We start from the raw sequence: 13,923 nt of genomic DNA, 5'->3' as shown, positions 1-13,923 counted from the left end.
TAAATCAAGAATTGGTTAACTATATATGATTTTTGGATTTTTTTTTTCGGGTATTCATGCAAGACCAAACTATATATGCTCAAAGGAGAATCTTGTGGGTAAATCATCTTATGGATTTTCAATGAACTTTTGAGTGCGTAGTAAAGATAAATTCAAAGAACGCCTTGATCATTAATGTGGCATGGTTGACTACTTGGGTAGTTTCCCGGGTCCCCGTTACGCTTGGGCTAATATATAATATACCCCAACGCATGCACATGTATCCCTCCCATCTCCCTCGATCGGACTCAACTCCTCACCAGTACCTCTCCTAGCTAGCTAGCACAACTCGATCCTTGCTCGTCTTTCATCAGGGATTCAAAAAGCGTACAGGATAATAACCCTTGCTCTTTTCTTTCAAGTATCTTGAGCTAGATCGAGTAACCTGTTGACTGATCGAACTCAATCAGATCCTTCTCCAAGAGGAATCATTTTGGACCCTAAAATGAGAAATTAATCCCGTGTAGAATGGCTCACTGAAGGTGATCTTAATAATACACACTACTTCTTCAATCTTCCCACCATTATCCATCGTCGTTCCAATAGAATCTCTCAACTCTTAAGGACTCAGTGGGCCCGTGGCAATATGATGAAGCCTCTATTAAGAACTTTTGTGCTCTCTCATTTTAAGAACCTTTTCTTTTTAGTACTAGTCAGTTGTCATCTTCTCGTGAGTTAGATCTCTCTTCCCTAGCTCCCATTTCCCGCTCTTGGGGACCACACCCGTGCAACTCTCTGTTCTATACCCACAAACTCGAAAATCAAGGCCGCCCTGGGTCTTGGAAATCTCCGGGTCCTGATGGTCTCCACCCGGGATTTTTCCAAAAATTGTGGACATAACAGCTAACTCCATTTTGCAACTTCATTCATGGAGTTTTTACCGCGGGACTAATCCCTCATACTCTTTTGTGTCTAACTCCCAAAGTGAGGAATCCGGAAACTGTGGGTCAGCTTAGACCTATCAGTCTATAATACTACTTCACTCAAATTGGTCACTCAAATTCTGGTTCCTCGCATTCGTCCTTACTTGGGAGATCTCATTAGTCCTGTGACTCCCGTACAATCCAGTTTCAACCCACGACGTGTGGTTCGGATAATGTTATCATGGTTCAGGAAGTTATTCATCATTTTAACCATATGAAGGGGAAAAAAGGCATCAGAACATGATCATCAAACTCGACCTCGAGAAAGCCTATACGATAGGCTTGAATGGGATTTTATTCGGAAAGTCCTTCACTTCTTTAATTTCCCCAAAGTTTGGATCGATATCTTTATGTCGATCGTGTCTGTTGGAGCATAAATTTGATTTAGTATTTTAGCCCATGAAAATAAAGTGCAAGTCAAGCCCAAGAAACCAAGCATAGTTGAGTTGGTTTGCTCATGTGTCTCCCTCATGGTGGCCAGTGTTCGAGCCCCACGGGGAGCATGTTTGAATTTCAGGGCTTTGAATCCCCGTTGACTAACATATGAATATCTCACTGATGTATAGAAGATATTTTGGAAGGAGATATAAGTTTGTAGTTTCTTGAAGAGTTCTAGAATATCTAGACATCAGAAGATGTCTAAAAAACACTTACAACAAATATCGTAGGTATTTCTCACATGTCTAAAATCTAGAGTATACCTAGATATTTTGTTGTAGGTATTTCTCACATGTCTAAAATCTAGAGTGTACCTAGATATTATCTTGTAAAGAAGAAATTTAGAACTTTTCATGGAGTAGTATAAATATGGATGAATTCTAGTCATTTTGTACGAGCATGTCGTTCAAATCATTGGTCGAATCCTAGATGTCGCCTTTCCATCATGGTAAATGCCTATGTAGGATATAGTAAGCGTTAAATCAACTGAGTATTCAACCCTTTTAAAGTCTCGTGGATTCTAGTCATTTTGTACTAAGCTTACTTCCCCACTCTAGTCTCAAGCACTCTTCCCTCTGAGAAAAATAATGAATTTATAACTATATATTGGTCATTGCACTTAATCCGAAATGGTACCGGTATTTGACCGGTACCGGTACCATACCAGTAAGAAAATCAATACTCTTGCCGATACGGTATTCAGAACTTGATTGGGTTACAACAGTAGTGGAATTGCTCGAGTATGTGCAGGCTACAATGTGATATACATGTAATTTAATTAGCGTAGTAACGGTGGGTGTATGTATACATACAAACATATATAGATACATACATACATCCATACATATATGGAGCCGGTCACAAATTTTGACACAACACTAATAGGAGTTTCACTCAATTGATCGGAGTCGTTTAATTAGTTTAAAATAATTTTTAAGAGTTCTTATAATTGATCGAAGCCGTTTAATTAGTTTAAAATAATTTTTAAGAGTTCTTATACAAAAAATTAGCTGATTCCAATATCGGTAAGGAATAGAACGTGTGTACAAATAGTTAAAAGGATTGAATGAAAGTGTCCCAGTATATCCCGAGAGTGTTCTAGATTTGACCTCTTGCTGTTGAAATGAAGAAATCAATGAAAAAAAATTTAAGGGAAAATGACGGCTAAGGATGTATTTTGTAATTAATATTTGCTAAGGATATTTTTAGTATTAACAAATGTTCTTAACATGTCCTTAGCGAATAGTATTAATTATCTAATTTTCCCAAAAATTTAAAACACTTCTAAATATCAGGCCCGTGTCTGAAGAGTTTCCAAATAGTGCCGATGTCTATGCTATATAGGGTACGACCAATAAGAGACCATAACAGAAGATCTCAGCAACCAGAATTCACAACTGACAATTGAAAGACAACGCAAACAGGGAAAAAACACATAAGCATCATCATTTATCAAACAAGCCCAAAACCTCAATGGACCAAAATCCGTAAAACTAGTGAGATGTACTCGCATATCCAAGCTCAAATTAAATGGATCTATGTCAAAGGCCAAACAGAGCAAAAGAAGATACTTCCCAACACTAGACAGCTTAAAAAACAAAACTTTATATGAAAGAAAAGCACGATCCCGAACAAGGACTGCAAGACTTCACCAGTGCATTCCCTCTGCAGCAACGTACTCCTGGAAATTCAAGATTATTATATCAGCTTAGACAGGGCATAAATATGGGAGCATATCGAAAGCATCGCCATGCAATCACATCAAATCAGCTTTTGTCCACAAAGGAGAAAAGTATGCAACTCCATAAACAATCGAAGTAAAATAGATCATGATGCAAGAAAGCGAAGCTAACAATTCCAAGTTCCCCAACCATCACAAGACTGCGTTCCCTTATGAAACTGCCCAAGGTCAGTACAATTAAATGCTTAATCCTCGTAGCGAGGTGATGACACATGCATGTGTGCAATTGTGCATATAAACTTTGCTGTTCAAGCGCCTAGTATGGTTCATCAATATCCATGGACTACACTGAGCTGAAACGCCATAAGTTCAATTGAGTCACACTAATGTAGTCCTACTTACCATCTGAACCTAAGTTTTCGATTTCCTTCCTCGCAATCTTCCATTATTGGACCAGATATTGCCTTAATGGCCTCCTACTAACATTTATCATTGCAGAGGAAGTAGTGGAAGACAAAAATAGATAAAATCACCAATTCTAGCAGGTGATGGTTTAGCACTAAAAGGCAAGTTGCACGTGGCACGGATATTAAGCTCTTCTAATAGTCATCCTTCCATAATCTAAGTTGAGCACAGAGAGCATATTCACTTTTAATAAGAGCATGCTTCTAACCTTACCATAGCAATTATGCAAATTATTAACTCCAATATGCAAGCGCTGATATATCCAGAAGAAAATGTGACTTTGAGTCTAAATAAAATTTATCAGTTGCTTGCCACGCATAAGCTCTTAAGTAAGCAAAGACATACTAGGGGTCAAAATATTCTCTAGAGGGTAGCCAAAATCAAGGAGGGGCAAATGGAGCAAAATGAGGGCACAGTGAAGAGTTGTTGAGCATCTTCACTACGTGGTTACTGATTCCGAAGGCCCACTAATGGAGGGCCTTTTTAACAATAACCATACCCCTACCTAATAAGTACCAATCACTTGTACAACCACATTTTTTAAGCAACTGTGCTCCATATGACTGATAAATGTGTTATACATGTGTTGGGAGGGCCGGAGGGGGAAGGGGGGGTGGTTCCTTCCCATTGGATTTATGCCGAATATTCAAGAAAACGTGTTTTGAAGAAGATAAAGGAAAGGATGACTATAATTTACGAATTGCTTGCTACACAAGTTTGTAAGTCGTCACAAATGCCAAAACTTCATATTCTCTAGAGGTTAGCCAAGATCACGGTAGGCTACAATATACACCAGAGTCAGGTTAGCCAAAATCATGATAGTGCATCTGAAGCAAAACAAGGGTACATTAATTGTAACACCCATTAATAAAGGGGATTTTGACCTGCCCATACAGGTACCGTATATATCCATCGTGCATAACTAAAGAAAACATGCAACTCATACTGTTCAAAAGATTTCCAAAAACTCGAAAAGCTGTTGAAGGGGTTAAATCGCGATAAACTACCAGGAAAAAGAATCAACGATACTGGAAGCTTGAAACATTTTGGAGGTTACTAGCTTGTCAAGACCATTGTCTGCATATCCATGTCCATTGTCCATATCCAAGCTCCTCAGCAAGTAAATTTAAAGGAACATGCAACTCATAATGTTCAAAAGATTTCCAAAAACCAGAAAAGCTGTAGGAGGGGTCAAATCATGATCAACTACAGGAGGGAAAAAACAACGATAATACATGGTTGAAACATGTAGGAGGTTACTAAATTATTGCTAGTTGCTACTATGGTGTCCAGTCAGGCAGCCTTGAGAAAGTGGCCATCATAAAAGTTGTACAAAACTGTGAGCTGAGGGATACACACATCAATAGATACCTCTAAAAGACCTGTTAGCCGAGGGATATCTCTAAAACACCACAAACTTACCAAAGCTGAGCATATTACATGCTAGTCAATTGGCCGGGCCCTCATTTTTTATCCAGTTTTAAGAATTTTCCATCAAACAATTCATTCGAATAGGTCTACTGGAAGTCATGCATATTGCCATCAGCTCACTTGAGGAAGAAAAATATTGGGACAGAGTAATATATTTTGATTAAACAATACCAAAGATTCAATGAGGAAACAGAAAATAGCCAATTTATTATGATGAATAAATTATACCCTTCAAGCCTCAGCGGTGATCTCTTTCTCCTCGACATCCATTGCAGCTGCAATTTCCTCCCCACCTTCCGCATCCTCCGCAGGCGGCTGCACCTGTTCTTCCTCCGGCAGAGGCTCCTCCATATAATCATTCTCAAACGCATCCGCTGGAACCTCGTAAATTCTCACTTGGGGCTTCGACGGATCCTTCACAAGCACGTACTTCCCCTCATTCAACTTCATACACAAGTCCACAATCGACTTCACAATCCCCCACATGTTCGACGTATTCAAATTAATCTGCGCCGCGAAATCCCTCGGCTTATACCCCACCACAGCCAATATCACATGGTTAAAATGATCCCGTGGATGCACCCTCGAAACATACCCCAACTTCATCATATCCGCGCTAGCCAAAAGCGCCTGTGAAGTCCACTTCGCCAACTTGTTCGCATTGTTCTTCAACTCAGTAGCCAAAACAGCTCCCCTCTGCGTCTCCAACTTCTGCCTCCAATCCACCCCCGAATACTTCGAATCGAACTCGTTCAATGCATTCAGCGTAACAAAACTCCTCTGGTTATTCACCTCCACCACACTCTGCACCTCACACCTCGCCACCAAATACATATCATTATCCAGCTTCCACCTCCTGTACCTATACGCCACTGACGCCACCTCCTCCCCCTCGTTAGCAAACGGGTTTCCTTCTTCAAACTCCACCTTATTCCCATCCCTAATCAGAACCTGCTGGGAGAAATTCTGGTTTATATAAGCCGCCTCGACAGATAACGAGTATGCCGAGTTAATATCCTCCTTTGACTCGGGCAAGGGCTCCTGGGAGGTCTCGTGGACGGAAAGCAAGTCCAGCTGGGACCCATCGCGTTTATCGAAGAATAGCTTATTACCAACACGCTGAATAACAATATCCCATGAGTAAACAGACCTGGGAGCGCACATGAGGGTTGATAAAATCGAGTCGGTGGCGAAAACGGTGGCTTTATCCTCGTTGGCGAGGCGACGGATGACTGGATCGTCGGTGGTGGTGACCTTGAAGAAGTTTCGGTTTTTGAAGCGCTCTAGGGGGCGGGAGTTCTTGGGTGCGACGCGGTCGTAGGAGCGGTCATAGAACTCTAGGGCGCCGCAGAGGAGTAGGTCCTCGGGGTCTGGGACGGAGAAGGAGAGCTTGGAGAAGGTGGAGAAGGGGATCTGGTCGAGCATGTTCCACTCCGGCTGGATGTCGACGGAGGATTTCAGCGAGGCTGCCTCGCGGCGCTGGTGGTGGTGGGCGCCGCCGGAGCGGTGGTTCTGGTGGTAGTGGCGGTCGCGGCGGGCACGTTCTTTTTCGGCCTCGCGCTTTTTAGCCTCGACTTCCTCGTCGCGGCGCTGGGGGAGCTGGTTTTGGTTGCGGTGGTGGTAGTGGGGGTTGAAGCGCCATTTGGGGCCGAAGCGGGGGCGGGGAGGGGGCTTGCCGTCGACGAGGCGGAAGGAGGAGTCGTCGTCGGGGTTGTTGAGGCCGAACGAGTCGTCGCCTGTGAAGTCGAAGGCAGAATCGGAGGGGTTGTTGTTGCGGTGGTTGTTAGGGTTTCGGTTGCTGGGGTGGTTGTAGTTGGAGCGGGTCCAGTCGGCGATGCGGCCGAGTTTGTCGGAGCGGGAGAAGGGGGCAAAGGGGACGTGGGAGGGGTGGTTGGGGAGAGAGAGAGGAGGGGAGGAGGGGGAGGATTCGGGTGGGCCCCACCCGTCGGAGTTGAAGGCGACGGAGCCAACGTTGAAACCCACCATTTGATTTTCCGATCTGGTTCAGATGATTATGGGAAGGAAGAGAGAGAGAGAGAGAGAGAGAGACGGGGAGGCGATGAGAGGTTGGGAATCAGTGAAACCCTAGTTAGTGAGAAGAGAAGATGATGTGGAGAGAGATTGGATTTTGGTATGACGTTAGCCGGGAATGGGTGTCTGGGTCTGGGCTTGGGTTGATTTTTGGGTATACAAAGTGGTGTGCTTTGGGCCTGTGATTATTTTATGGGCCTCATTAGGACTTAGTCGTTTTTCATTTTCTCTTTTATCTGCCATTATAGCATTTCCAACCGTTACTTAAATTTGAATTGAATATGAAACACTCCAATGGACATATCCATTTCTAAACAAAAATTTGAGTAAAATTTTCATTAATAGCATTGTTGGAAATTTTGGATAATTTGAGTAAAGATTTCATTAATGGCATTGTTGGAAATTTTGGAGGAAATAAATAGGCTTGCAAAATTTGACTAAAAATTTGAGTCTTGCTCAATTGGGTATGGGCTGAGTAAAGGAGGGGAGTAGATTTATGGAGGATTTTACACAAATTTGAATTTGTGTAAAACAAAAGGGTGAGGAGTGGAGATGCTCTTAGGTCTATTCCTTTATCGAAGGGTTTTAATGGTTTCAAAACTTGGACTTGGTTGGACAAAACACAGGTACAAGTCCTCATAACTCATTATTGGCGTTGAACATACTCTAAACACCACTCACACGTGAGGGGACCTTAGCTTCATTCCTGACATACGTGCAATTAGGTTTCCATTAGGTAAAAGTTTGCTTCTCCCTTGATCCGGTATTGATTTGATGAAAGGGTTAGAGCAGAATATTTCATTCATTTTCAATCAAATTTATGTCTGATGAGGTTGGAGATGTGCTTACTACAAGCTATCCTCGGCTTTTAGCTTGTATGTACATTGTAGGACAAAAAATTAAAGGTGGGCTAGAACCAAAAACAGATAAAATTATAACTTTGGCGATTGATATTTTGAGGAGAAAGAATAAAAAAAAGTGAAAATGAAAAAACTAGAATAATGAAAAACACACGCATAGCATTGAGTTTATAGAACGGAAGTGACTTGATCATTCAAAAAACCTAAGGCAGTACATGCTCCAATTACAATGTGTAGAAGTTTGGAGTGAGAAATGATTGGTTGGATGTTTGGTTTTCTAAAAAAATGACAATGTACATTAACGGATCATCCTTCACCAATTGAGGTGATGTCTACTTCATTAGGAGGTAAACAAATGGTTATCTCAATCTTTCTGAAAAGATTTATCAACATCAACTGTCTAATTGATAATAAGAAAGCTCATGTGTATATGAAACATTGAGCTGAAAGGAAAGGTATATTAGAAATTGCCTGCGCCTGAAGGCACGGCTCGAACGATCATTACACACAAATAAACACTGCCTAAAGCATGACGCCACATCACCACCAAATCTTTTACGTGCAATATATCAACCTCTACCCAACAAATCCAACTACGCAAAACAACAACCCAAGTATATTTATAGAAATTGTCTGTGCCAACTACGCAAAACAATAACCCAATCATATTCATAGAAATTGTCTGTGTCCAAAGACATGACACCACATCTCTTTCTGGGAAGTTGTTATTGTAATTCATGAGTATAGTCCAGTACTTAACTACCAAAAACAATGCCAAATTTAAAGCCATCTAATTCATGAGTATAGTACTTAACTACCAGAAACAATGCCTAATGGCACATTGACCACATTTGGTGCATCACACTTTTATACATGAATCAACCAACCTAAGATAGTTTCAATTCACGATTGAAGAAAGATAAATGACTAATGAAACACCTACAAATTTCAATATAGAGAAAACTAAAGACTTCGAAAGAATATCTCTTCTATCTTCGTTCCCCATTAGAGATTCCAAAAATACCCAGATACTTCACTTCAACACCACTCTTTTGAAAACCTTGTGTACCATAGCAAACATAAATATCAAGTCATATGGAAAAATCAAGTATATGTAAAATCAATCCACACCCAAGAGATAGAAAGAACAAAGTGGGAATTGAACCTAGAAACATGTAATGCATATGTCCCTTTGTTGCCATATGTGCAACCCACAAAATAGTATCTAGAACAAAAGTAGGTAATCATAGTTTATTTATTTTTGGGACAATCAACTTTAGAATATCGAACATAATTAGAACTCGATCAAAATAAATTATAGTACAGGGGTATTTAGCCGGAGCCATTATCCTATCCTATATGGCCACCATCACCACTTATTCAGCCTCGACTTCTCTCAAAATTTGCTTCTTTATTCAGCTTAAAATATGGTCTATTTAACCTATTCCATTATGTTAAATTTAATTTCTAAAAATAGAGGCTTACGACAACCAACGAAATCCAAGCTATGAACTAAAGCGGTTTAATTTCAGCAAGTATATATACCAAGCATATATACCAAACTATTCATGAAAAAAATAATAGTAACCAACGGAATAAAGAAAAACAATGTATATGGGAATAGAGTTTCTAACCAAATAAATATTTGAGACAGTGAGATGAAATGAAGGGTATCTACTTATGTAATTTAAATCCATCAAGGCACCAACGGTTTTTTGAATCCTGCACCCCTAAAATAATTAGGCACTGATCAATATTTTGCCCAATGAAATTTGGACAATTAGAACACCACCCACATTTATTCTATCCTTTCACCTTTGTAACTCTTATCCTTAATTATGAAGTTAATTTTTGGTGGAAAAGAGTGAAAAAGGCTGCTACCTTTATTGTATCCTGCACTTGAGAAGTGAAACGGCAACTAAATTTACCTTATTATGATATCCCCGTCAAAGTAGTCTTGTTGTATTTTCTCTTTTCATTCCACTCCTACATAACACCAAAAATGCGTGGATAAATAAGATCACGATATGTGTGGATAAATAAAATAGTTTTACCTTTACTGTAACAAAACCTCAGTATACACAATGTTCGTCTTCGAATTGGATGCATCACTGGAAAGAATGACAGTTGTACAATCACTAGATGTGTGCATCTAGATAGCGCTACATATAATTGTCCATGACTAAAGACTGGTATGCGCAAGTCAACCCCCAACAAATTTTACAGATATTCCTTGCAATTTATTAATTGTCATTGCATATGCCAACCTGACTGGAAACTAACACCTTGTCAACCGCTACTTGAGCATCCTCATACGTCTCGATTCTTTTTCACTGGAATATCAACTTCTTCTACACCTGTGCAATGCAACTCTTTTAGTCACTGGAATATCAACTCTTTTGGTCATTGGAAGTCTATTACTATAAATGCATATCATTGGGTGTGTCAATTTCAACAATTTGCTTTTCATTTGCTTCGTGAGCATTCTTATGCAAATGAACTTTTTTGGACATGTGAGGCACATTTATTTCTTCTTCTAAAAAAATCGCAATTTTTTCAAATAATATATATTTCAATGTAAGCAGACTAAAAATCGCAGTTTACCAATTTCATTCGTCTCTACTCGTTCAGTCATCGAAACCATACTAAGAAAGAAAAAAAAACTCAGGGGAAAGAAAGAGTGAGAGTCAATGATTATTACTGCAATTCAATTCAATAACGGTCTCGAGAGAATTCAAAAATGATGTAATTCAAGTCAATGATTTGCTTGACCATTCAGCAAGGAATGAGATGACTTTTCCGATCCCAAGAAAGAACTGGAAAAAAAAAGAATGTATACAAAACTGTATATTTGCTCAATATGTGAATAATTGTAGATGCATAATCGTGAAAAAGGGAAACAATGAAATACACTTAGTGTCCTCGTAAAATCTGATTCAAAAAAATCGTGAAATACAAAAAAAGAATCTATTTCTTCTAAACCAAACTAACGGATGGTTCAAATGAATAATTGTAGTCGAAAAAGGCTTTTCCTTGGCCTCGCAATGAGATCGGCAATGGAGATGCATAATCGTATATATGCTCACTATGAAACCAAGAACTACACTCAGTGTCCTCCTCCTAAAATTTGATCCAAAAAAAAACGTGAAATACAAAAAAAGAATCTACTTCTTCTAAACCAAACTAACCGACGGTTCAAATGAATAATTGTAGTCGAAAATGGCTTTTCCTTGGCCTCGCAATGGGATTGGCAATGGAGATGCATAATCGTATATGTGCTCAATATGAAACCAAGAATTGGAAATAAAGGAATGAAATACAAAACTGTATAATTGTAGTCGAAAAAAATCTATTCCAAAAAAAAAAAAAAAACTTGAAAAAAGGGAAGCAACATAGAACCGTGTGTTGGGGGTAAACCGAAAGAAAACAATGAAATACACGCACCTCAATTCTTATTTGCCGTTTCGGAAGCCGAATGAGGGGGATGGGGGAGGAGAGAGGGAGAGAGTAAAACAATGAAATACAAAACAATCTATAATACAAATCCGTATATTGGTTTAGGAACAGAATAGCAACTATTGCCGTAAATTTTGAAGGGTAAACAACAGTTAACCCCCTCTAACTAAGCTTCACGTGCACTTTGCCCCCTCTAACTTTTTGTTTTGACACCCAACCCTGTCTAACTAACTGAAATTCAAACGGTCATAACTTCTTTGTCTGAAATCGAAAACATGCAAATTATATATCGATTTCGAGGTCTTGAAGTCAGCTTTCTAATGACACCAAAATCATATCACGATTCAAAGCACACAGAAAGTTATGATCAAAACGGTCTTTCTGTCTACCAGCCCTTACTCTTTTGATCATAACTTTCTGTGTGCTTTGAATCGTGATGTGATTTTGGTGTCATTAGAAAGCTGACTTCAAGACCTCGAAATTTTGATATATAATTGCATGTTTTTTATTTTGGATGAAGAAGTTATGACCGTTTGAATTTCAGTTAGTTAGAGGGGGTTGAGTGCCAAAAAAAAAAGTTAGAGGGGGCAAAGTGCACGCGAGGCTTAGTTAGAGGGGGTTAACTATAGTTTACCCAATTTTGAATTGCCTTTGATTTTTTTTTTTTTTTGATCCGCGAATTGCCTTTGATTGGCACTTTGATTTGCCTTCTTACCATAAATTATAAAGTGCCAATTTATGGTTTGCAATTGGTGCCGTTTTTAATGTTTGCCAATTTATGGTTTAGGAATAGAATAGCAATTGTTGCCATTTTCAACTTTGCCTTGCCCACTTTGCATTGCCGTATAGGAAATGAATAACTGGAAAACTGTTTATTGCTGGGGTATTAGAATGGAAATGAATAAAGGGTTATGATTTATGCAGAAAAATGTGTACTAAATCAAACGGTCAAGATTTAAAAGGCTATTTTTAAATGGGAAACTGCAGGTACGGCTCGAACGATCAGCAAACAATTCAGTGTCCTCCTCCTAACCTCTTAGGTCCAACTCCTTTGAAGGCTATTTTTAATTCCCGATCAAAATCATTTTACCCTGGACACTGAATGGTATAAGCGTATTGTTTGACGATCAGCAAAATTGGCTCCCTTCAATTAGATTTAAAAGTTGCACACTGTAATCCCCTAGTTAATGGCCCGCGCCTACTGCACTCCGAATAAAATTATCCGTGCAATTCATTGGTTGGTGCTAAAGAATACAAAGGTGTAGTTTAGAGATGCTTTAGAGTTTGTTATTCAACTCCGATTATTTTTTAAAACTACCAAAAGAAAGATAAAAGATACTCGTGAATTTTCATTTTCATTCCCCACATGGATGACATTGTGGTCCCGCACTTCAAAAAAACACAACCATTTTCTTTAGTGAGAAAAGTATGAAGGGCCGTTTTTAAGGGTAAATCAACCCCCTCTTTTTATTTATACAAATTAGTACCTCCCATGCAATTTACACCGACATATTACCTCCCATGCAATTTACACCGACATATACGATAGAAGGAAATTTGTTTTTTATTCTTTTTTTTTTCCTTATCAGTTTCCTCGATTTATTAATTGTGCATGGTTGAGTGAACTATGAAATAGAAACTGAAGAAGAAAAAAACGTACCAAAAAAGAATCATTATTAAGATAACCAAAATAGAAAATGCAAATCAAAATAACGGCTGTATTAAGATTATCATGCTTCCATTTTTCAGAGCAAAGGAATAAAAGACATGGAAATAAAAGAATGTTAAGCTCTTTTACAACCTTACAACTAAGTACAAAGAAAGGAAAAGAACCAAATACTGTATTTGAATGCAACCTGAATAATTTCAGTTGGGAGAATTTTTCATAAGTCCACTATAGCACTTTCCAAACCCACTAAATCCACTTTTAAATTCCAAAACCCACTAAGTCCACTAACCTATTATTAATGATATAATAACACTGTCTAGTCTAAAATACCCCTGTTCTTTAAAAAAGTTTTTGCCCCGTTTTTCCATCAATTTCGAAAGCATTTATTTGAAATTTTCGAACCCCGAAAATCTCTCACAATTCAGTACAAATGGAATCCCCACTCCCCCCCCCTTCCCCCCCCCCCCCTCCTCATTTCTCAAAACGAACCCTTGTTCATGAAAAACGTGAAAAGCCCTAAACGGTTCGTGAGAAGAAATTGGTCGCCTGACATTTCGTCGTCGGCCTTCTTCGTTCACCAACGGTCTCGCCTTCTCCATATTTTCAGACGGACGTTCTTCTCCGTTCGTCGCCGTCCTACGACCAGTTTCAGTCGCCCCATTCTGGTCGGGTGCTAGACGCCATACTTCGCCCATTGTAGTCGGGTGGTAGTAGCTGTTCTACGCCGTTGTTCTCCTTCGTTCCAGTCGGACGCCATCCCGCTATTCGCAGTTGTTCGCTTTCGTTTATCAAACGCCGTCAAATCCTACATCGAAATCGATTACCAGGTATGTTTGTCTTTGTATATATGGTTATATGAATGGGTGGTTGTTTGAATGTTGGTTTACAGGTATGTTTATTCCTGTATATATGGTTATATGAATCATTTGG

The 13,923-nt window shown here is 39.3% G+C and overlaps 1 protein-coding gene across 4 annotated transcripts; it reads right to left on the bottom strand.

Annotated features, from left to right (window-relative positions):
* Window positions 1-2,823: 2,823 nt before the first annotated feature.
* Window positions 2,824-7,134, bottom strand: LOC131312831 (eukaryotic translation initiation factor 3 subunit D-like). Of its 4 annotated transcripts, none has more exons than XR_009195992.1 (3): window positions 5,206-7,134; window positions 4,244-4,373; window positions 2,824-3,081 (listed from the first exon to the last, which is right to left on the bottom strand). XR_009195992.1 is itself a non-coding variant. In XM_058340826.1 (2 exons), the coding sequence occupies exon 1, from the start codon at window positions 6,961-6,963 to the stop codon at window positions 5,209-5,211; it is 1,755 nt and encodes a 584-aa protein (XP_058196809.1). In that variant the 5' UTR covers window positions 6,964-7,134; the 3' UTR covers window positions 2,824-3,081; window positions 5,206-5,208. The 4 variants fall into 4 exon arrangements, 2 of the variants coding, with proteins under 2 accessions (XP_058196809.1, XP_058196811.1); XR_009195993.1 differs by having other exon boundaries at window positions 4,244-4,326; XM_058340826.1 differs by lacking the exon at window positions 4,244-4,373.
* Window positions 7,135-13,923: the final 6,789 nt, after the last annotated feature.

The sequence above is a fragment of the Rhododendron vialii genome, chromosome 13a (assembly GCF_030253575.1).
Source record: "Rhododendron vialii isolate Sample 1 chromosome 13a, ASM3025357v1".
NCBI classification, from domain to species: Eukaryota; Viridiplantae; Streptophyta; class Magnoliopsida; order Ericales; family Ericaceae; genus Rhododendron; species Rhododendron vialii.
The sequence above is the reverse complement of the archived record's forward strand: the minus strand, read 5'-3'. Positions and strand labels throughout refer to the sequence as shown.

What these genes read in the sequence shown, in the direction of transcription:
- LOC131312831 (XM_058340826.1), bottom strand. Translation starts at nt 6,963, where the DNA reads ATGGTGGGTTTCAACGTTGGCTCCGTCGCCTTCAACTCCGACGGGTGG.